A 25,181-nucleotide genomic window follows, 5' to 3' on the forward strand; every position below is an offset into this window, starting at 1 on the left:
AGCTTGAAGTCTACTTTCATTCCCCGATTCCTAGGCTTTGCCGAAATTATAATGCAGAACAGCTTGGTCCTTTTAACTTCCCTACTTTAAGTAGTTTTAAACGTAGGATAAGTTTTTTGCTTTCTCCTCCTTCTGAGGGCAATAATTAATTGGAATTTACTCTGTTTGTTGTCCGTTAAATTAAATAAATAAATAAATAAATTAGCCCTAATTAGCCCCGAATTGTTAGCGACTGTTTCAAAGTCCTGGCTAATTCCTGAAAATCAACTATTTGCCGAGCTGTCAGGCGCAGCAGGATTTGAAGGCATACAACTACCTAGAAAGAAAAAAATTCACCCTCTTCTTCCCCCGGGCGTCTCCCAACTTATTTTTGTCTTCCATTCAAAATAAGGGAAACTCAGTGTTAATTTTTTTACGTAACTTTTTATTTTCTTTGTTTTCTTTTTTAAAAAAAATAATAACATTAACACTTTTCAGTTTTTTTCTTTATCTTTACATAAATCTTTCTTAATCATATCATAGATATCACTTAACGATTTATAGTAGAACTTAAAAATCATCCCCTCGCACTTTACAATAGTCGGATCGTCTCCTCACACTTTAGTTGGCATTCATAGATACTATTCTGATATTGGGGAATGGGAGGACCCACCAGAAGTAGGGTTTAGAACAGTTGGCGAGAAGAGGAAAGCTGTGAGGAAGTCGTGGAGTAGTTAGGAAAAAAGGATCGGAATTAACAGGTACCGATGACCCGAAGGTTGGGTTGGAAGATACACAATAGGATGTGGATACGAAAAGTGGATAATTGTACGGGATCAGTGTTGTCTTACATAAGAGAAAAAGATATAAATATCTTTTGAATGTTAATTAGTCAGACTCTCGGTGGAACACGAGGGTACCTCTCGATACCTTCGTTATTATTCTGAAGGTTTCGCTCCTTATTTGACTGAGAATCCATCACCAGTTGGATCCAAGATCCATGGGTAGTTGTTGGGGCATTCCATACACGTGAAGAGACGCAGGGTCTCACCTGGTAATTCCCTGGTGGTCAGAGGGCAGGCATTTGGCAACGAGCAGTAGGGTTGTCCTTTGACGTCGCACTTTTCTTTCCATTCTTGGAAGTCACGCAATGAGTTCAATTCAGTTGGGTTTTGCATCCATTGGATGACTTGGAGCATGGTAACAAAGAAGACATCGTTGCGTCCCAACATTTCTTCAATGAATTTGATCAATTCTTCGCGGTATTCCTTCTTTGATTTCAACCATGAGGCGTGGAAGTGCAATCCCAATGGAGCACGGTTGCTATTGTAGTGACGGTTGAAGTTGTGACGCAGAAGACGTCCGAATTGTTCACCACTTTGGATATTCGAGCAAGAGTCTACCATGTGACAACCAGGAAGCGATTCGTCGAAGGTTGGGTCATCACGACGATCCAATTCATTCATGACCATTTCCCAAACAGGGTGGCTACGGGACGGGCAGTTGTGGGCGTTGCCGTTACACTTGTGTGGCATACGGAAGTAGAGGGTGTATGGCCAGATTGGCACACGACCCAATGAGGCAGTGATGGAAGCATCATAGACGAAGAATTGGTCAGCCATCATTTCGAATTGTTTGTTGCCACCGACACGCAAGTATGGAGCACGCATGCCAATGATGGAACCATCGGTAATGTTAGCGAAACGTTCAATAATCAAACGAGCTCCAGCCATTTCAGCAAGCCAGTCGTCATAGGTACCCTGACTCCAGTAGTTTGGATCGTCCTTGTGGGTAAGTGAGAAGATGGAAATTTCATGACCACGACGATGCAAGTCCTGAACAGCTGAGTAGTTGGTGTACTTGTGGGATACAAAGAAGGTTCCCTTGATGGAACAACCGTTGGGGTTCTGTCGTTGTCCGTTGAAGATTTCTTCGTACAGATCAATGTTGTCTACGTTAACGGCTCCGTTGAAGGTGATGGTGATCATCTGTGGTACTTGTTGTGGTTCAATAGCTCCGGGAATTCGGGTACCGTCAGCTGAGCAGAAGCAATCAGGAAGTACGCACTGAGTAGGGTCGCATTCAGGAGCGCGGTTTGGATCATCATCGACAGCTGCAAGGAGACGAATATGATTATATACACTCGTTCATTAGGAGTAAGGAGTTCAATACTTACAGCAAGCATTTTCATCGGATTCGTCCTTGCAGTCGGGTTTTCCGTTACAGAACACTTCCTTCTCCAGACATTCACCATCTCCACAGGAAAGTTTGCCTTCTGGACAGATGGGTTCATCGGTCTTCAGAATTGGCAGTGCTTTGCGTGGCTCTAAGTTTTTTTTGTTGAAGGATAGAAATATTAGATTAGTGTCCTTTGGTTCGTTTAAGGGTGGAAAATTTGATGCAGTGTATGGTTTGTGTACAGGTGGAGGTATGTATGGAAGTGATGGAAAAGGAGCATGCAGAATGTGATTAATTACATGAAGTGTTTTCAAAGCTGAGTTTGTCCTTTTATTTGCGGTTTATGGTAGAGTTTGTTGGGTTTATTGTGTAAAGTGACTTCTTCAATGTATTTTTCAGGTTATTCTAAACAGAGTTTCCAAGGATGTTTGCTTCCTTTACACAATAGAGCCATTTGTTAATATTTAACACAGAAAGCCTTTATTAGGATTAGTGGTTTTTGCAAAGTTTGGTGACTTTTAAAAGGAGCGTAGTCGCAAATGCCGCTTTTGTGTAGAAATATTGGTAATCGGCGGAACTAGGACTTTCATTAGGACCACATTTTGGGTCCTACATACAACATAGATCTCGAACTTTGTTTTGAAGTCGACATTTGGAACCTTGCTCCGGGAGTTCTAGTATCTACGTCTTACTGTAAGTTGTTCTGTCTGAAAGTGTATTGTCTGTTGGATTTGTGTGCGATTTCAAAGGATTCACTTCTGTATAGTGTTGTCATAATGTTTCGTTTCTCTGCATTTGTAAACCTCTACCAACTTGTCTTCAGTTTTGTGAAAGCTACTTGGATCAAAGCTGAGATTTGCTGATTTTCTGCTTCTTTACAGAGTTACTTGTGGCTTCAACTGATTAGGCTTTAAGCATGAGGAGTGGGGAGGAACAGCAACGCACTGCTGGTGTCGGGGAAGGGATTGACAAGGTATAGGGATACATGTCAGAAGAATTATCTTCCATGGGGAACTTAGGGACTGTGAGTGCATAGTAGTTCTCTCTTCTCTGTTTTGATTCTCAGCGAGTCCTACCTGTCAGTAGACGGTAGGCATGGAGCAAGTAAGGAGTATTCGTTTGAAGCAGATTTGAAGCCAACAAGATACAGCAATGTCATAATGTGCCTCTAGGTATTGAATTTGTAATCCCAAACCAATTTTCGTAATTTCAGGTTTAGCTTTTAGTGCAGAAAATTTCAAGTTCAAACTAGTGAGTCTTAAAAAATTTTGACGAAACGTCCACTTCAAAGTCCAAACTCCAGGGGATCGTCAAATCTCCTGAGCTTGTCCTTAAAGGGATCCTTTCGAATCATGTTAATACCAAACCAATTTCTAATCTAGTTCAAAACTCAAGCAAATTTTCTGAATAAATTTATGTTTATCTGAATCTTTTTTGTATGATTTTTGTATATTTTTTTTTTTTTTTTAATTTTTAAAGTCTTTGGCTGTTGGTTTGAGACTTACTTTCTTTCTGATCGCAATTCGTTACTTTTGCTTTCCAGTCACATGTCTGTTTTTCAATGTCGAATGATAAGCCCGAGGGGCATGTAATCTGTTTCAGTCCGGATTTTGTACATCTTTTTTTTTTTTTATAAATCATTGGATTTTTAAGATTTTGGATTTCATTTTAATGAAGGATACATTCCGCATTCGTATGATATTTGGATATAAATATGTTGGATACATGCATTTTGGAGTAAGATATTTGTATTAAACACAGATGGAGGACATTTTTTGGTTTAAATCGACGAACGATGAATGATATTTTTTGATCGAATTTTTTTTTGAAAAGAGAAAATAGAAAAAGATACATTTAGAAATTATAGCTAGAACAGTCAATTGATAGTAAGTTAAATAAAGATAGTAAGAGTAGAATAATGATAATAAGATATTATGTTCCCTGGTAAAGAGTTCGAATCAAATTGCTGTTCAGTGGAATAGAAACGTCGAAAAATCGTTGGTCCAAAACATGCCAAAAATATCTAGAACCAATGAAAGCTATGAATGATTGGGCCCTTACTACTCAGCAACTCAATAAAAAAAATTTTGATTTTTAATCACTGAACAGCAATCACATCCCCTACGCCTTATCCTGAGCGATACCTCCTGCCAAAACTTTTGACATTACCAAAATCTCTAGAGAACATGACTTTCTTGTTAGTCACAAAATTATTTTTTTTTTTTTAATTTTGGTCATTCCGTTGACGTGCAAATCCCTCGAAAGAAGTAAAGTAGACATAAAATAGGACATTCCAAGTACAAAGATGTCGTTAGAGACATACTGACGAAACCAAATAATGAAATGAAGTAGAAGAGGAAGGTTGAAGGATTTTTATGCGATCGAACGATTTTTAATATTTCACTGATCCCTTTGCTGCACACTTACTTTCCACTGTATCACAGTTCTTTACGTTTGCCTTCCAATCGCATGTTTGACGCAATATATCGAATGACAAACCAAGTGGACAACGGACAGATGCCAATCGAACTACTCCATTTTCACCTGCGTTATCGCACCTATTTTTATTTGGTGAAAAATATTTATTTTTTGTTGTTTGTTTTATTTGATTATTTGTTGACATTTTGTCAATATTCCTATGTATGAAAATCCTTAATTAAACTAAAACTACGGAAAATATTCCAAATAATCTGACAAAGCCATGCTTTCAGGGAAAATTTGAAGCAAATGATGGGACCCTTGCGGAACACCAAATTAAGAGTGTTAAATTATTCAATTTAGGATGAAAAGAAAGGAAATTTATTGAACTAAGAGGGACCCTTTACTCCAATGCTTAGTGTCTATTACAGTAGGTCAAAATTCTGACCCTGAAAACTGAGCGAATAGTGTAACCAAATGTTCAACAGAATTGCACTTCGGTAAGGGACCAACCCTGGGGATAAAAGTGCGGAGGAAATATACATGCATAAGAAAAGGATGCCGACAAGACCTATCTAACACATTGAAAATAAGGGCCCTGAATAATGTTTTCTTTCATGCTATTTTTTCCCTTGTTGACCGGTAATGAGACTCCGATGCGATTACCTTATCATCAATAGGAGTAACTGCAAAACTAGGAACAAGCCCAATGACTGAAACAGTTGACGAAATTACAAGCCAAACACTCTGGCTGTTAATTGCCCTGAATTTATCTCGAGAGTGACCTTACTGTCCTGAAAACCCGGGAACTACCATCTAGCAAAAGGGGATTCCTCCCAGCCCCGAAGTTTCCTCAATGGGCCGAAATAGAAGTTTAAATGAAAAAAGGATAATAAGTGAGGTCTTCATTAAGTTCTACTTCGAACCGAGATTTTCCGCACGGATTTTCATCCCAGGCCCAGATTTTCTTCCAGCAGTCCTGCTGAAGGAAAAATATAAGGACTAATAACTTCTCTGGAGAAAGACATATATCTCATCGGACTCGATTTCAATTCCGCCCTGAGAGTAGCATGACAGAAAGTGATTCTCATGCGCTGGATTAGTTGGACCAAGAGAGCTCTCTAAATATCCCGAAATATTCGGAAACGGCAATGGAGTTCACTTTGGAGAGCAGAAGTCTAACCTTGAAGCCCTAGAATTACTTCTTTACCGGGTAACGTAGTCCACGTGGGTAACACCCGACACGCCGATATTAGTGTTTCCTGTTCACTCCTTAGTAGAGTATAGGGAATCGACACAGTCAGACTGTGCTTCAGTTCGAGTATTATCATACTTAACGCTGTGCTAGTGACAGACCTTCAACCATCGCGCCGTCACACATCGATATCCTCGCAAATAATAGGAGAAACAAGAAGATTCAGGAAAGGAAAGGAGAACAGCCAGAAAACCCACTAGGAGGGGGGAGGGGGGGGGGGGGGGAGAAGGGCGCTGGCACTACCAAAGGAACTGATGTCCAATCAAAAAGCACATGACAGCTGGAGTAAGGTTGAGCCATGAACGGCTTAAAACAGGAGGAGAAAATGAGGTTCTGCCCCATCGCGATCATCATCTCTAGCACTAGTGGTAGATCCCACGCAGACATACTAAGAGAGGTGAAGCTGGTTTTGACCTTAGATACTTGGGGGGGAATATTAGCAGGGTCTGGAACACTGGAGTTGAAAAGATTCGACAAGAGCAAAGCTTCTCCAGCCGAGTCAAATGCCACTAGTTGAGAGTGCTGTAGGGCGTCCTCAAAAGCATAAAATCGCTATAGAGCACAAAGACCCAGACGAGGTCACTTCTTAGGCAGCAATCTGCATGCAGTCAAAGCTGCACAACTCACAGCAGGCATCCATTGTGAGTCCCAAAGAGGCATATATATGTACATAGGCGGTGACCATCTGCAGCAGAAGCAGCGCGCAGGCTGCTGGACGTTGGAAAGATCGATGGGTTGTTTGTCACCTTAGAAAACAGATTTCTTTGAAAAGGTGCTTTAAGTGTCTCATGTCGGGACACCTGGCATAGTAATCCGGGCACACATAAGTGAGGTTGATCGATCTAACCTTTGCAAACTGTGTGGGGAAAAGGGTCATACCGCCCAGCAATGTAACAAAGATCAAAAGTGCATACTATGCGACAGAAAAGAATGCCGAGACAGCAGGGTTCAAAAATGCACTAACTACGGTGGGAAAATGAAGTTGAAATCACCTAGAGATCGGACGTGCAAGTCGCTTTAATAAACGAAGTTCATAAAAACTCGGTAAGGCATGAGTTGCCGATGTTACAGGTGGAGCGTCTGAGACAAGTAGCTTCGTGTGGGCAGAAATATACGGTATATACGTCTATACTGTAGCTGCTATGCTCCTACAAGCCAGGCTTTGGCTGAGTTCAAGGACACTTTGGAGAGATCGATCTTATATACGAAAGGAGGGAAACCAAGAGCCATTGCCGGTGACTTGAACGCGTGGGCTACAGAATGGGGAAGTTCACTGACTAATATAAGGGCGTTCAGACCTGACTTTCGTTAATCCTTGACTAGCTCACGACATGTCTTGGGACGTGAGTGAACACTATACCCACAGTGATCACCAGGCAGTTGTCTTTGAGTTAAAAAAGAATCCAAACGATAGGGGACCTGCACCTCTTAGAGTGAAGGGAATGTCAGGTGTGATTGGACCAGCACCCTAGATCAGGCATACCCTGGGAGGAAGCCGTTCCTATCACATCTAAGAGAGCATGTGTACGATCTTTTACTGAAAATTGTTCGAGATTTGTTTCCTCAGCAGCTAAGCTGAACTCGGAACATGTCGTCTTCCATTATCCTAGATTCCCAGAGGAAAGGAAGAATCTAGACGAGATATTGGGAAGAACAGCAACACCAGAAAGTCCAGTAGGAGAGATGCATGCATTTCAGGGTACCTAAAATACAGTCAACCCCATGCCGACTCAGTGCAGGTTGAGAGAGGCGAAGGAGGCAAGAAAGGCACAGTTGTGAACGCAGCGAATGGACAAAAGGAAAGGCTAGAGTCATGTCCACTCCGCGAGGTAATCCTTTGCTTTGGTTCTGCAAGGAAAAGGACAAAACTTGAGGAGGGTGGATTTGTGGATGAAAATCCCGCACGCTGTAACGCATCAGCAATTTCTCAAGATTTCCACCTGTGAAAAGAAAGGGTACTGAATACTCCCTTATATTCATTTGTGAGCGCCGAATAAGTTCGAGCATCATTTAAAGAAAACCACCTGGTTTATGCCTAATTTGGCGGAAGCAAGGATAATTTAATTTTGGATTGAGAGAGACCTGAGTAAGGCACAATCTGCTGAAATATCTCAGGCCTCGGCAAGCAGTAAATAATTGCATTGTCTTGTCAACTATAAGCTGAAAGGAGTGAAAAAGCCCATCGTCACGAGAATTCGGACTTAGACTTACTCAGGCCAAATTAAAAATGAATAGTGACGGAGGGAATTGCGTCCATTCCTTAGACAAGAAAGGAAGTGTCCATGACTATGAGCCCATTTCTCCTGTCATTGTCGGTCACGGCAAAAGCATTGATTTCATATCTGCTATAGAATAATCCAATCCAATTATCCCATGAATCCCACGTTGGTCACCTTCTAATTTACGGATACATAGCTGACCTACATTTATAAAATTCAAACGATGAACAATTGACGGTTCGATTTCCTAGAATGCAACCCTAACTTAGGCTTAGTTGCCATGAATAAGCGTAGATTTTTTAGCCTGGTCAAGGATATTAAAACCCCAACTAAAAAAGTAGGTTGACCAATTTGTAATAAAATTATCTGTACTCTTATGAATGTGCCTTCCCGCGAACCCGAGGAGGGTTATCAAACCTGAGTCGTCAAGGGATTCGTCTGAAGTGCCTCTTGCCATCAGAGGTGATCTTGGACCATAGGAACCGGAATCACCCTCTGAGAGCATATACTCCTAAGAAATTCTGACGAATGTGCCTTATTTGCGGTTGGTCCTTTCGTAGGAGTGTCATGGTGGGTATGATTAACGATTATGATATTACGGGTAGGGCTTCTTGTGGCCTCAAGCGTGGAGTTGCGCCTTAAACCCGAGGCTTTACTCCTTAAATGCGGCATGGGTGTTAGATAGGCCTCGCATCCACTGGCATGAATGCAGAGCCTGTCCTCTATATAAATCAGTACCGTGGTGCTGGACTGGGCTCTGATTGCGGTCCCAAAATTATGGAATTATGCTTATACGGCACTCACGTCAAACCAACCCATACCTTCATGCACTCTTATAAAATCAATTTTGACTTCCAATAATTCCCACTACTTTTTACTAATTTCTTAGTTATTATTTGAGAAAGCAAACATGCCGGATCTGAATTGTCTATTTGTGAATCTTTCCAGCACTGTTGAGGAATTTCAAGTCCTTACAAAATTCTTTGAATAATTCCGAACTCATTTAAAAGTAATATTGTCAATAAGATTTTTCCTGATCCCGGTAGTACCACTATCTTTTTTGCTATGGGAACTAACCGATGCTGTGACAGAATTTGGTGCTTATTTAACAAAGAACCGCCCACAATTTTAGATATTTACCTGTTTCCTCTCAAAATCTACTATTTTTCCCTCATAATCCCCAACATTTATCTAAAAAAAAAAAGTCAAGCGACGACGGCTTTACGGTTTCTTACCAGGGCAGAGCAGCGTGACCGTAGCGGCTACGGTCACGCTGCTCCCAGGGCAGAGGTGAGGCAGCGTCTGACGATTTGCCTCTGCCCTGGTAAGAAACCGTAAAGCCGTCGTCGCTTGACTTTTTTTTTTTTTAAAAAGTTTGGGTGCAAGCCCTAGCGAGGGGTCCGTGGACCAGAAAAGAAGGAGTAAGTTGCTCCTCAATTGGTCCGGTCCTGCATTAAGTTGATGCGGACTTAGGACCCCCTTCATTCTCAAAACGAATTTATCTAAACTTTTTAAACTTAAGCGGTTTGTGGTTCCTTTTTATCTGCCCATGGTATTATAAACGAGCAAAATAACTTAAACTAGATTTGATCAATTTCTGCTTGAAAGAAAAGACTTTAATCACTTTATCTAAAATTTTTTAAGGTCAGGAGGGCTATTGATTCTTACCTGACTACATCACGGCAATCGCCCTCAGTGCTCAATCTGAAATACTCATCTCCTGGCCGATCCTGGCACAGTTCGTCGACATTTGGAGCATCTGAATTTTCATCATCATCTTGACGTTTAACACGTACCGATGCGGTTGCTAAAATTTAAAATAAAATAATAATATTTTAATAAAATAATTCCGATTTCATTTAGACAAAGGATATCACTTGAAAAATGTGCAAATTATTGAAAAAATGTCTCCTTAAAAAGTGAGCAAATTTTGACAGTTTAAACTGAAATTACTTGAAAGTGCCAATCAATCCAGAGTGCTAGGAATCTCAAAAAGGGGGTGGGGAGGCTAGTGAAGAGCAATTCTCCCGGGGTCGAAATTTTCCAGGGCACTCAGATAGGGACTAAGAAAATTAGGTTTTGTGGGTAATGCCATAAAACGCCAGCACCCCTAGTGGACAATCCCCCTTTACCCTAGGTTTCGCCAATTGCCGAAATCCCGGCCACGCCATGTAAAACTTTTTTTGAACTTCGCAACACCAACTTTCGATTTTTCTCAGCTCTGGAACATTTCCTTAAAATTGACTATTTTCTGTAACTTAGCTTCAGAGTCAAAAAAAAGGAAATACCCAGTGGGACGAAAAACCGAAGAGGAAAGAAGAGGATTTGTTGCAAGCTGACTCCCCAGTTGCTTGAATATTTAAAAGTGGTTTGTTTTTCGGAAGCCATCTTAAATCTGTTACCGCAATTCAAACCGAGAGAATCGAAGAAAAGGGTTTGTCACCTAATGACCTGACTCTATCGCTCATAAAAAGCTCGATAATAAGAAAGGAGGGACATCCCCTAGTATCTTTCCATACCGACGTGAACTTACTGCTCATGCAAGAACAACTTTGACATTTATACTAGCGAACGCAAGGTCTTCCTGAAGTCTCTACCGTCTTTCACTAACCATCGTTCAGTTCAAAAATATCGCAACTGAACGCCAAGTTTGAAGAGCTAATTTTACTAATTCTACCACTTACGAGGTCTAGTCAAAAAGTTTCAGAACTTTTCAAATTGTAGGTTAACATTGACAGCTTAAACCCTAACTGACGACCTTCATGTGGGCAGAGTGAATGCCCTTGTGCGTTCGTTTGACGATTAGGGAGATGGCAGAAGAGTGCGGCATCTCATTTGGGGTATGTCAGGAGATTTTAACCCAAAAATTGGGGACGCAACCAAGTTCATTCCACGACTGATGACAGCGAATCAAAAAGCGCATCGCCTGGAGGACTATCAGGAGCACTTGCAAATGGCCAATGCTAGTGGAAACTGCTTGAGAACCATCATTACATGTGATCAGTCTTTGGTTTATGGCTACGACGTAGAAACCAAGGTGCAGTCGTCCCAGTGGAAGTCAAAAAATTCACCAAAACCAAAAAAAGTTTGCCTGATCAGATCAGCCAGCAAGTGATGCTCAGTTTTTCCTTTGATTTGAAGGGTGTCATCCACCATGAATTCCTCCCACAAGATAAGACAATCAATCGTTATCGATACCTCCAAACAATCATTGGTTATCGATAACTCCAAACCCTTTACGCCAAAAGATTCGTCGGAAGAGGTCAGAATTGTGGGCTACAGGCGAGTGGTTTTTCCACTACGGCAAGGCGCTTTGTCACATCGCGTTCTGAATTTGGAAGCTTCTTGTCAAAAACTCGATAATAATCCTGCCCCATTCTCCTGACCTGGCTTCGTGTGACTTCTGGCTGTTCCCGAAAGGACAACGTTTTCATACGATAGAGAAAATCAAGGAAAAAATGGATCATGAAAATCGCGATGAGAGAAGTGTATTCGCCTCCAAAGGGGGAGTATTTCGAAGAGTTATCGAGAAAGTCTTGGAACTTTTTGAGCAGATCTTGTACATCAAACAAAACTATAATGAAAATCAGAACTCCTTGCAAGAAACCAACACCAACAACACAAATTAGGAAACCGCTTATCGCCTATGTTCCAGTCCAAAAGATGATACCATACTCCATCAACAACATCATTCGCGCCATCTCACTTGCCAATAATCGCAATCTTATTGGCTATAACCATGAAAAATGAAAACCACCCAAATACAGATTACCTCATAAAATAAATAATACACCCAACAATTACATTACCTAAGAAAACCAGACACCTCTTCTGACCATTACGTCACTCACTTTTTCCTTACTTTATAGGGAAATAATCTTTTAATTTCCTCTTAAAACTTCTTGGCTACCATTTAATGGGAGCTTAGCTACCAGTTAGCACCGTCACTTAGTAACACTTAAGAGAATCATTACCCTCAGGAAATTTTTACCATACAATGCGTGGACTGGTATTAAGCTAGATTGAATTTCTTTGATTTTATTTGTGCGGTAAAATCTTGAAACCATTTATAATAGTAGCTTAAAGATACATAGATGAAGATAGATACAAACATGCTGGCATAGTACATATGAAACCTGTCTCTATAACTCCATCTTTACAGATTTTTCTCCTGGAATTGAAGTCAAGATACGAGTACTTTGCGTATCGAAAGTGAATCTGAGTTTTCCATCAGTGGCAGATTAGCATTGTGGCTCTAAGGCGATATGGGCATAAACATGGCATACTTGTTTCCATTGCCACATGCTCGTAAGTATCTTGAATGGTTACTGAGAAATGTTAAATGTACTTAGTACATTTGGTTGGATAGTTGAATGTGCGTTTCAATAAGCCGTAAGAGCTGGATTTAGTGGTTATACTGGTTTTAATGGATTCCTTAGAAATTTGCCTAAGTTGGACCGATTGGAGTTGGTTAAAGATACGTCGATAGAGTATTTATATCTGATGCAGGTCTATGAATTTGAATTCGCTATAAGGAGAAACGGGTACTTATTTGTAGCGTGCACGAGTACATGAATCGTGAGGTCTTGAAATTTATTGCAGGCAAATAAGGTCTCTCGTTGGTATCACTGATTTGACAAATTCTTTAGCCACAATTCCCGATTCGGCCCTTTCGTCACCCCAGCTCTAAGGGTCTAAGGTACACCCTTGACTAACTTAAGTAATTAATCCGATGTACCACCTAAAAAAAGATCTCAATTTCTCAGGGTAGTAAGCGATGGGTTGATGTTCTCTGTATACAGACGCTGTCATTCGAGTATACCCAGAAATTTTATAGAAGAAGCCAGTACAACTCCATAATCACCAGCAATAACATTAAGCAAATCGGTTCATTTTCTTTCAATGTCAGCCTGAAGAATGCAAAAATCATCTACATATAAGCTTCCTCCCACGATTTCGTGAGATCCCTGCACCCCTTTTCTACTTTTTTACGCCAAGTGACCTTTGGGTGACCCACTCGTCAGCCATTTTGGCAGTGTAATTTCGACTGCAATGTCATTGTTGCGTGCCCTATCCACTGCCAATTCTGCCTTCCAATCACAGAGCGTACAAGTGGCAAGTCTGTGTGCCAACCAAGTTCTTCGTTTTTGATAGTATAGGGCCAGCTTAAGATGATATGACGCAGACAGAAGTTAGCGAAGGCTTGGAGCTTTTGAGTAACAGTGGAGTTCACTCTCAATGTTCTGCTCCCATATGGCAACACAGAAAGAACAAGAGCACAGAAGAGTCTCAACTTGATCTTACTGTTAACTGCATTTCCAGATTTTAGACAAGACATCAAAAGGGGTCTAGCCCTGTTAATGCGTCAGACAATACCTAATTCGGTGCCACCGTCGGCAGAAACCCCGCTTCATAGATATACAAATTGCTCGACACCTTCGACGCTTTGTCCATTAATGCTAGAGTGCGATGGCCCGTCAAACTGAGAACCTTGGTTTTGTTGGTGTTCATCTTCAGTCCAACTCTACTTGCCTCTATTTCCAAATTTAGAGCCATTTGGCCAAGGTCCATGACCCGACGAGAAAGTAAATAGATGTCATCAGCATAGTTGAGTTGTTTGAGGAGAGATGTCATCAACCATTGAATTCTCGTCTCAGCATAAAGAACGTCTCCGACAAAAATGAAAAAATAATATCAGTGACAAGATCCAACCCTGGCAGACTCCGCTTTGGATCTCAAAATGCTCTGAAATTTTACCTCGATTCAGCACGTGATATTGTGCACAATCAAATGTCGCTCTGTTAATAGCTATTAGTTTCTCCGGAACCTTAACGATCATCCACTTCTTCCACTCTCTGGAAAAGGTCTCAAATTCCGAAGATTTCGTGATGAGTGAAAGTAGGAGCAGCGATAAACAACTGTGCGTGGAGATCGTTGTCAACCCCAGCGGCTTTATTCCGTTTGAATGCATTGATTGCCGAAATGGAAGAACAGTTCGTATCCGCATGCTAGGGTTACTAGCCATTTCATCCACAATAGGAAGAACCTCACCGGATGTAATACGGTTCAGAATCATGGTCAAGTGTTCTTTCCACATCTTCAGTTGTTCATCACCCTGGATGAGAAGTTGACTGTTGACGCCTTTCACAGGACTGTCGAAAGATTTACGACCACATGCAAGCTCTTTCGTGATGCGACCTTGATAGCTGCTCGACCGAAATCAAAATGTTGTATTCAAGTAGTTCTACCGTCTAACATTATGTTTTCCAGGAATTTCATAACCTAGGGCACATCAAAGTTTCAGTTTTCCATCTTTTCACGAATCCTTCCTTGAGGAGTCTTTTTTACACAACTTGGCACTCATACGTCTCATTTCAAATAAGTCAGCTAATTGTATCAACCAATAATGACCCTTCAAAAGAACAAAACCAAAACGAAGCTCTATTAACCACACCAGCTCACTCCCCTCCCCCCCCCCCCTCGCCTTTCCGAGAAGCTTGCTTGTACTTCCAAAGGACATTGGGGGTAGTTGGTTCAGTCGGATGGTATTGCCAATGACCATAGACCCAGAATGTCCAGTAGATGGGGTCGAAATTTGTGACCAAGTTGCCAAAAACGAACACTTTTGAGACCCTTACCTTTATGCGAAGGTCATAACATTAAAGGCGCTGGCATACCAGGCGATTTTATTCCCCGCGATAGTCCCGGACAAACTGGCTTAAAAATAAATTTTGCGGCTGCCATGTAATTAGCTCTCGAGTAGTTTTGTTCTGCACCCTGGGGGAAGGGTGGGGCACAATGCAACAGTCGGTGCACCGAACGAACCGAAAGGCACAATGAAACACTCGTAGGGCTCCATGAGACTTGTGTTTTGCATTACGCAGTGCTTTTTTCGTTTTATTTAAAAATGATGCGAAATCGAAAGCGGAAAACCAGTAAGGGACTCTTTTATTTAAGGGGGGATCTTTAAGGGATGACATAAAGGCTGCAGTGGAGATAGTCTTGGGCGGATGCAGTGAGACATGCTGCTTTTCTAAAGGATGCGAATCACATCAGTCACGTTATCAAAATATGTGAAGAAAAGACGTCTAATTACCCAGTTAAGAGGGTTTTCACAGCAAATAAAAAGGGGAAACTGAATAACTTCTTAATTATCTCCTCTAAAATGTACTATGGTCTATCAGGCCGAAGATATGCATATGAAATAGCAGTGATGAATAAAAAACCATGTCTTCCATCATAGGGAACGAGAGTTCTGGGGGTTTTACGTGAGTACCTGTCTCGTGGACATAATTCCACGGTCTTCTTCAGACACGGATTGATTTTGTGACCACAATCAGAGCCCCACCGCAGCAAGCTACAACGATACCAGTCTACACCGAGTGCATGGCTCAGTATTCATACTGGTGGATGCAAGACCTACCAAAATCTCCACCAAACTAAGGAGCACGGCACCCGTGTTGAAACGCAACACCACGCTGAGACTCGAAGGTCTCTGTTCGCTTGAACACAACCACAACCCCCATGAAGCTCGCACTAGGGGGCCAACCGCAAACAACCGAGCTAAACGCACATACAACAGGAATTCTCTTTAAATATGTGAGTCCAGGGGCTATCCCGATTTCCATGGTACCAGTATACCCCTAGTAAGGTTTCGTGACCAATTATCACTTCAGATGAGTCCCCGTGCAGACTCGGGTCTGATCGCTCTAATTAGGCCTTTGGAGCATTCGCCTACTGTATCACGGCCGACAAACCAATGCGACACAGCGTCTCCCGGTGCCACCACTATGGAGGTTCTGCTCGGCCACTTGGTTTTGGTTCGGCCGACAGGGTTGCCGCGCGCCCCGTCTTCCTTCCTGCCACTTCTGAGCACCAACCATCATAGGGAAAGAAAAAAGTAGCAAACATTGACTAGTTTTATAATTTTTTGAAAAGGCACCCCAAACCCTCCCAAAGAACCTTGCAGTTTGTCTGGCGCCACTTCTTTAGTGGCCGTAAAAGCCGTCAAGCAATTGTGCAAGGCCACAGTTGGAGAAAAAGGCACTAACGTCACCACAGTATCCATAAGTTCAACATCTAGCAGCACTATTCCTCCGGTCATGATTTTTCCACGTATATGACTCAAGGAGCATTTCCAGGCCTACTTGGCTTAGCCACCCCTGCCGGTTGGATGACTTCAAAACTATTTGTCGAAGTTATTAAGCATTTCATTCGACAGACCTGCAGTTCTGGAAAGGACCCTACTTCATTGGAGAGGTATTCACGGGATACATCTATTTGATCAATATGTTTTTACCGAAGCAGGCTTCATATGCAATTGAGTGACTGATCGACCACTTGCTGGCACTGCGGATAATCAACCACCCATGGGTATCCTGTGCCAAGAGAGTCGCCCAATGGCACAAATAGAGGAAGGAGAAGCTTAAAGTCATACAGAAATCAGTGGCCATGATCCAGGAGCTGGTCCAAGTCAAGCTTTCCTCTCTGCAGAAGATTTTCGTGGTCATCCAAAAAAAGCAGAAGGACGAAAAACTGAACGAGAGTCAAGGAAGAAAGTATGATAGCTGCAGCCACTCCAGAAATGAAAACCATTGCAGAAAAGAAGAAGCCGATTCCACTTTCCAAGAAGAAGGCCACCAAAAGGAAGTTGTGTGGGCCGAAGATGGCCAAATTTAAAATGATTTTATGTTTGTGGCTTAATAGGACCAGTTTAATTTATTTTTTACTCCAGATACCCTGCTATGGGTGAAACCAACTTTTGTATTTCATTGAGCCCCAGCCTCCCCTACGCCCTGATCTGAGTAGTGGATAACCTTTCATTATATTTGTGTGATTGCAAAATTTCCAGGCTACTGATCCAGATTATTTAGCAGAGAGAGAAAGGACCGCAAAAATACATTAGAATCCAAAAGGTAGCAAACAGGAGACAGAAGGAGAATTGGATCTGGTTGACCCACTAATCCAGCCATTTAAAAAAAAGTTAAGATGAAAGAATTTAATTTTATTAAGCCCAAATTGTAATCAATAATCAATCCAATCTAAAACTTCAAACTCCAACCGAAAACTATCTAACTCCGCCTTCAAAATCTCTTCCAAAAAAACCACTCCATGTTACCAACTTTCCCATTATACAACGGCCCAGCTCACCTAATCCAAAATTATCTAATCCAAAAACTTAAAGCGCCACTGAACAAATCAATCTGCATTCATAATCATAATAATTTATGTATCTTATTTGTGTATCTTTTCAACTGAACAAATATTAGATTAAAAAGATTGCCTCCGTAACTAATACCCGCTGATAGATACTCGTACTTTCCAGATAGTCCATAAGCAGCACATGAAGGTGAAAATTGTTATTTAATTTTCTTTTCGATTGAAAGTGAAATTTTTCCGCTTTTTTTTCGGTACAAGTGTTTGGATTTTCACATTTCTTGTACGTTTATGATATTAACGATTTATTTTTGTATCTTTCAATGGTAGTAATTGCGAAGATATTAAATGTGCGGTGTAAGATGGGAGTGAAGTTTGAGGTGTAAATGTTTATTTAATTGTTTTACGGATAATTTCATGATACTACAGAGATTTCTCCGTTTCGTTTGTGGTTGCTGGTGATAGACATTGATTAGCAGAATTATAAATTTATTGGGTAGTTTTGCGGGTTTTATTATCTTATCAATGTTTTGACTTGGCGAGAGTGGTGAGATTTAGAAATCTGCAAATGAACTCTTCGACACCAGATTGGATTTGGGTTATTCTAGCCTTTTGTGATAACTTGGAGATTCATATTGACTAACATGTTACCAACTGCATACTTTGGCAAGACCTATCTTTAGCAAAAACTATGAAAGTAACGTCAAAAGATAAAATATGCGAAGGGAGAATTATAGCTGGATATATTGCCTCCTTTTTCAAGGGAATTCCAGATTGCGGAAATCTCCGTCCAGCAGCGATAAAGGCCAACGCAAATATTCATAGCACAACCCGGATTCGAACCCAAGGCCTGGGATAGAAATGCTAACGCTTAAGAGACTTGCCCGCCATACAGTCATTGTAGATAAAAAAGCGAAGAAAACGAAGAAAGGAGCCTTCAAACCGAATTGCCCGCCACTGAGCGACACGTGGACGCAAGCAACGTTCCCTGTACTGACGGATGGAAAATGGTACCTATACGTCAATATGAGCCAAAAATCCACCCAAAGAGCACTATGTTGCGTTAGGTGAAACCAAAAGAGTAGAACGTATTGGGGACCGGACCAACACGGTCAACCCATACTGATTCATGACAGCAATAAGCCCAATGATACTTCAGTCGTGAAAGTCCGACTCCAAGAGTTTAGATGGCTGGTTTTTCTGCATCCACTATAGTCTCTAGACCCTGTGACAACGGATTTCCATCTTTCCAATCCTTGTTGGAACAAATGAGAAGCGTACGTAGTATTTTGCGACTTAGATGTCATATAGAATCATCACCCTGACTTTTTTCAAAATTTTCACTGGAAAATTTCTGAAAAGAGCCCCTTAATTTAAGTGTTCCCTTTCTGACCCCTCTTCTCTCTCCTTTTGGGAGCTGAGGGGAAAACTAAGATCTGGCCCGGAAAGTACTGATCGAGTCTTTTCAATTGGTACCCTTCGTCACTTCGTCATGAACAGGAAATGTACACTCCTTTTGCACATACGAATATCAAACCCCCCCCCCCTTAAAACAAAACAAGGGTTTTCTTGCACTCCATTGATGACTTTCATTTATTTATGTACTTTAATTTGTTCCTTGGCTAGTTTATTTGATGGAGACAGAATGTCAGCCAAATTATTTGGAATTGCCGATTGCCAGTTTCAATATCGACCACGACCTTTTCATTCGGCGGACGTAGGAGTTCTTCCTGGTCTTCAGTAAAGGTTTCTGTGGATTTATTAACTACGGAGTCCGAAAATGTATGGTCTATCAGAAGTAACTGTCTCACCCAAAGTCATAATTAAGAGGTTTAGTTTTTCTCCCCAAGGGTTGTGTTTTCAAGTATTGGAAAGCCATCTGAATCTGGATTTCGGAGTTAGTCTCATATCTCATTTTTTACCGCGAATTCTATGACGAGTCTCAGACGGAAGACTTTTGCCATCAGGGTCATCCCGGCTAGCTACCCCTCAAGACATTTAAGCCAGTTTTTCATTTAAAATCAGTTTATCGAGGTTTCTTTTTTGCTCGAGTCTGATTACCCTGGTTGTACCTTTACCCGGTACGATTTTGGTATAACCTTGTATTTTGAACAAAAGTGAAGTAACCGGGGAACCTGCCACTGCATTTTTCCCTGCAGCTCATTTCTTGAAAACGTTGGAACAGCCAGGAATTTGAAGGCATCGCATATCTGCAATTCAACGAACTTGTTCATGCTCTTCCTAACGTCAGCAATCAATTGTTAATAGCCCGCAATAAGGAAAACCTGTGCTTTTCTCTGCCGCTGAGGAATCCTTCCCAAATAGATGCGTTATAATAACTGAAAACCCCGTAAACTTTGGCGAACCTATCATGAAGATCTGGCTGATTCATAAACTATCTTAACGAAGCTTGGGCAATTATCGCGTTGCGACCCGTTCAGCCAAAAGCATCGGAGTGAAAGACGTGAAAAAACTGATTTTTTTGACGGCTTTATTCATTAATCGCAATGCACCTTGCATTGTAGCGTGCAAATGGCATGCCCTCGAACTACATCCTCATAGTTTAATGTGACTACCCGTCGTTTAGACCTCACCCCATAGCCTTTTTAAGACACAGATCACACAATTAGAGACCCACTGTAACAAGCAGCAACGGGACCAGTCTATACCGAGTGCATGGCTCAACATTCATACTCTAAATCTCTACCGATTTAAAGAGTTCGGCAGCCGAGTTGTAAGCGCAACTCCACGCATGAGATCCAAAGGTCTTTTGTCCATTTGGACATAATCACAACCCCCATGAAACTCCCACTATGGGGTTCACCGCAAATGACCGGGGCGAGAACACATTCCCAGGAATTCTCCTGAGACATATGAACTCCAAGTGCTATCCCGGTAGTCTTATCCTTAATGGTGTTATCCAGAGGAATTCACCAGAACGGGTTCTTCAAGTCTAAACTCGGAATGAATTGAAGATACAAGATATGCTGATCACCCTGCGCGTATGAATGCAATGACGCACTTTCCTAGCTTTCGCCGTAAAGTCCATTGACTAAAACCAGACGCCTGGTAACTCCTCGGTACCTCCTTATTACAGCAGCTTTCCAATTTTCCCCACTTCTATAGGGTATTTGAAATAGTTGACCAAACTCAATCCGGATCATCATCATCAACGGCGCAACAACCGGTATCCGGTCTAGGCCTGCCTTAATAAGGAACTCCAGACATCCCGGTTTTGCGCCGAGGTCCACCAATTCGATATCCCTAAAAGCTATCTGGCGTCCTGGCCCACGCCATCGCTCCATCTTAGGCAGGGTCTGCCTCGTCTTCTTTTTCTACCATAGATATTGCCCTTATAGACTTTCCGGGCTGGATCATCCTCATCCATACGGATTAAGTGAGCCGCCCACCGTAACCTATTGAGCCGGATTTTATCCACAACCGGACGGTCATGGTATCGCTCATAGATTTCGTCATTGTGTAGGCTACGGAATCGTCCATCCTCATGTTGGGGGCCAAAAATTCTTCGGAGGATTCTTCTCTCGAACGCGGCCAAGAGTTCGCAATTTTTCTTGCTAAGAACCCAAGTTTCCGAGGAATACATGAGCACTGGCAAGATCATAGTCTTGTACAGTAAGAGCTTTGACCCTATGGTGAGACGTTTCGAGCGGAACAGTCTTTGTAAGCTGAAATAAGCTCTGTTGGCTGACAACAACCGTGCGCGGATTTCATCATCGCAGTTGTTATCGGTTGTGATTTTCGACCCTAGATAGGAGAAATTGTCAACGGTCTCAAAGTTGTATTCTCCTATCCTTATTCTTGTTCGTGTTTGTGTTTGACCAGTGCGGTCAATCCGGATACTCAATTTAAATATCCCTAACTCCTCGGTCAGTTATAAACTTATGGAGTCATGAGATTCCATAAGCGAACAAATCTGGAAATTAATTGGAGGCTCAGAAGCTAACGTTTTACAAATGGCCACATGGTATCTCGAGCTTGGCGGCATGGTCCCCTATGGGCCAGTGCCCCGTGCAGACCACCGTGTCCAGAGACAGATAGAAATTTAAATGTTGGCCTTCCAGTGAAAAATATTTATTGTAAGCAAGTGCTAACTGGTCATTCTTTATGGGAGTCACGCCCCTATAGCTTTTCAACATTTTCGCCTGGCATCTTTTTGAAGTTTGGAGGAGCTTGATTCCAAAATACAGGTTCAGATAAAAAATCAAATCCGAACTAAAGTTAATTCAGCCCCACAACCAAAATGCAGAACTTTCCTTTTGCAACCAATATCAAAATTAATATTCGCTTCAAAAAGTACTTTCCGAGAACTTCCTTTTGATACCCCACGTGACTATTTGATTAAAAAACTGAACCTTCCCTACCTAACAGCAGAACCCAGAGGTGTGGACAAGTGTCGAGGCCAGGCACTCAGAGATAATCATCGAGCTTCCCCTTCTGTAAAGGCGAATACAAGAGATTCATCCACCGCGACGATCCTTGTCAGGTGGTCGGGTAGTCCCAATGTTATAGCATGCGAGGACCGATTCTTCAGCAACTTTCTTGGTTCATGCGCTGCTTAAATCACCGGCGCTTGGGAAGGCGTAAAGTTCAATATAATCGCATACGATGTGATCCCCAGAAGATTGGTCCCGATTGTCAAAAATTCACTTAGACGAGCTCGTCCAATCCTTGCGCGTTCAAGACCCGAAGGCATGGACTTCATGGATAACTGGGTTGTTACTAAGAAGTAGGTACCCCAGATGAATAGCCAAACTTTTCTGCTCCGCATAAATGAAAAGTGTCTGTAGGTGCAGGGAAATGTGGTTTATAAAATGCGGTTTTGGGTTAGGAACGGAAACGTGAAAGTGTTTCGTTCCATGATCTGGACCCAGTGGACGCTACCAACAAGTTGTTGGAGGAGATAAAAGTCAATGGACCGACGCGGACTGACAAACCCCAAGCAAATCATACAAAAGGTACCGCAGATAAATCCGCAGCACTCGAAGTGCACCTGATCTTCCTCCTGGAGGGAGGCATCGATGTCGCACTAATGTAGGGACCCTTAAATCGACGCCGAACAATTAAAGAGCTCGAAAGCAACGCAGTACACCAACCTTCCATTTCCCTTTGGTCTTTATCCAATTAACACAATTAACACAAAAAACTATGACGGTTGGGAGAGGGCGTTGATATCACTCTACTAACCGACAATGTGACTGTTAGAGTGGAGAACTAGATAGTATCTAACGAGAGATCTTTCCGAGATAGAAGATATCCAGAGAGGGAGGTCCTCGCCATCCGCTACAGGCACAAATATTGGAAGTGATACAAGGACTGCCTAACGAAGTACAAGTCTACCATCAAGACTCGCGAGGAGGTCCTGGTTGGACTATTGCCAGAACATTGAAAGTACCTGCAAATCTGCGGGGATCAGTAAAATTCTGTCTAAGGAGCATTGGAAGCCATTCTTATTTAAAAAGTCGCAAGGTTCCTCGTGTGGTAAAACCCTGGAGCTATTGACATCTTTCTCCGCATATAACACCCGAAGTAAGCTACGACGTCAAGATGGTTACCAATTATGCAATATTCTGAAGATGCCTTCCTTGAGATGTTCCAATTCCTGGTTTGTCATGTAGGCTTATCACCTACCCAGCTTTAAATGTGAAGTAATAAAATTGAAGCACAATCTCATTGAAAGCTGGGGCTCTGCGGATGCCTTATCCTTCGCAAAGGAGTTAGGTTAAATCTCAATGGTAGTGGATGGATGGATTACATCGTAAGCCGAATATTGGACATCAATCAACTCCGGGCAGACGCATGCTGACCACTTTGTTCCCGTCTACTTCCTTCCAAACAGCTGTGAATCTCCAGACAACAATTCACAGAAACACCCCGATAAGCTGCGCCTTTAGCTTCAATCGCGATAGATTCCAGAAATATACGCTTCCTAGAATGAATAGATGACTCTATTTCGGTCTCAGACCATTTTTTTCACAGTAGTCAAAGATAAATCCATCAACAGATAAGATAAATCCATTCATATGCCGTATTAAGGCGTATCTGTTATTATGTAACCTAAATATCTGTTATATCCGGTATTGACAAAGCATTTTAATCGTAAATGCATAATAGGAAATCAGCTTACAGGTCTTGCCCAGCAAGTTTTGCTACCTTCATCCGTTTGAAAGCAAAATCAATTCAAAACCGGTTCCCGATATTCAGTATCCAACAATTAAAATTTAAGTAAGAAAAAGTAGTCCAACAGTACTTAGTAATCAATCCAAGGAAAAATAGTTTAATAATTATTAATGACGATGGAAAAATGTTGCACAATCCGCTACCCGAGCTTACAATTGCAGCAATCTTCCTGCATTAGATTAAACAGTAAAAGTTACTCACTATAAAGTTGCTAACCTCGGTATGTGTGGAAATTTTCGTGAATATAAGAACAAACAACAATCCCATGTAGCGTAACTTTTATGCATGAGAATCTTTGTATCTGTACTCATATGTATATGAGCAGGGTAGCCAAGAAGTACAACGGTCAATCGTCTTGTTACCAACTTCTAACTACTCTCCATCTAAGAAATCAAGGTTAGCCGGTATCTTAACTAAACCTGATTCCACCCAACTATCCATCTGCTAATATATTGTACACACCGCTGTGCATTTACGTCGGTAGTCAAGTAATCTTTTCCTATTGTACCTACTCGACCGGAGAATTGACGAAAGATAGATATGCATAAATAGATAAAAGATAGATATATGCATAAATAAAATAGAAGAAATAATAATGAAAAGAACGGACGTGGCAGTGACAAGAAAAGACCTGGTAAAAATTATAAATAACACAATTCACGGACCTGTGGTCGAGTAGAGCAAGAAATTATGGAATTCCTCAAGGTTCTCTTCTAGATACTTTAGTGGTTTTTATTCAGAAGTTAGTGGTGGAAACAATGCTTGAATATTGATTGACACCGCGAAAGATGTTTTTAGTTTTTATGATTTTTACGGATTATTCGAAAGATGTTTAACCTTTTCTTTACTCTTGGACAGTGATAAATGAATTAATTTAATACCAAAAAATGAAAAAATATCAAAATCTAAAAACATAAATTCTGAATAAATAATTCTAATGTGATCATAAATAATATCTAAATATCAAATTCTAATCCTGTCATAAACTATTTTGTTAAAAATAATTTCAACATCATCAACCAAAAGATGTCATCGGAATTCATTGACATTTAGGTACCATCATTATCATATTTCAACATAAATTTAACCTTTTGCCACTAAAAATAAATGGAATTTGTGAAATTTTATCTTTGAATCTTGAAACCCAGTCGATCTGAAATTCTTTCATAAAAAAAAAGTTCACGGTTTCCAAGATACAATCATATAGATAAAAGGATGGAATAGAAAAATACCACTTAGGTTGGAGCTACCTTGACTTATCAATCAGTACTACTCCGTGCCAGTTGGACGACTTTTACTTTTCAGAAGGTGTTTCACATGTCTATAGTACACACGAGCAGAATATGCTAATTGACGGTGGTTTTTCTGGTTTAACTTTATATCTCATGGATAAGTTCTGAGAAGATACGAACTACTAACCACCAAACCTATTTTCAATAACTACCGGCTTTTTTTCAGAATGCCTTTTTTGACGGTCAACTGCTTGGTTCTCGCCGAACTTGTACGGTATCTGAGGAGAAAATATCTAGTTCTAGAGTAGAACAAGATTATTTTTGTCTGGAAAGCGAGATACCAACAGAAATCCGTTTTAGGAACCGAAAAAGCTACTGGACAAGTTAACGGATATTTGTGTAGAATGAGATATGGTCTTCCGGGAGAAAGGAACTAAAAATCTGAAAATCACGCGAGTTAGGGGACGAGAATATAGATAGAATTGGAAGAGGATAACAAGGTCGTTCTTTGGTAAGTAACCCTGGGTTAGTAGATTTACTAGCGGT

The 25,181-nt window shown here is 41.3% G+C and overlaps 1 protein-coding gene across 2 annotated transcripts in view; it reads right to left on the bottom strand.

The window, feature by feature from the left end:
* Window positions 1–403: 403 nt before the first annotated feature.
* Window positions 404–25,181, bottom strand: part of LOC119647627 (chitin deacetylase 1) — a 32,854-nt gene continuing 8,076 nt past the window's right edge. The window contains exons 2-5 of one of the 2 annotated variants that reach the window (XM_038048684.1): window positions 9,718–9,856; window positions 3,663–3,775; window positions 2,156–2,305; window positions 404–2,092 (exon numbers count right to left, since the gene is read on the bottom strand). In XM_038048684.1, the coding sequence (XP_037904612.1) occupies window positions 939–2,092; window positions 2,156–2,305; window positions 3,663–3,775; window positions 9,718–9,856 (1,556 nt within the window). In that variant the 3' untranslated portion in view covers window positions 404–938. Of the gene's footprint in view, window positions 2,093–2,155; window positions 2,306–3,662; window positions 3,776–4,584; window positions 4,716–9,717; window positions 9,857–25,181 lie in introns of both variants that reach the window. The other variant, XM_038048682.1, reaches the window with a different exon arrangement.

The sequence above is a fragment of the Hermetia illucens genome, chromosome 2, assembly GCF_905115235.1.
Source record: "Hermetia illucens chromosome 2, iHerIll2.2.curated.20191125, whole genome shotgun sequence".
NCBI classification, from domain to species: Eukaryota; Metazoa; Arthropoda; class Insecta; order Diptera; family Stratiomyidae; genus Hermetia; species Hermetia illucens.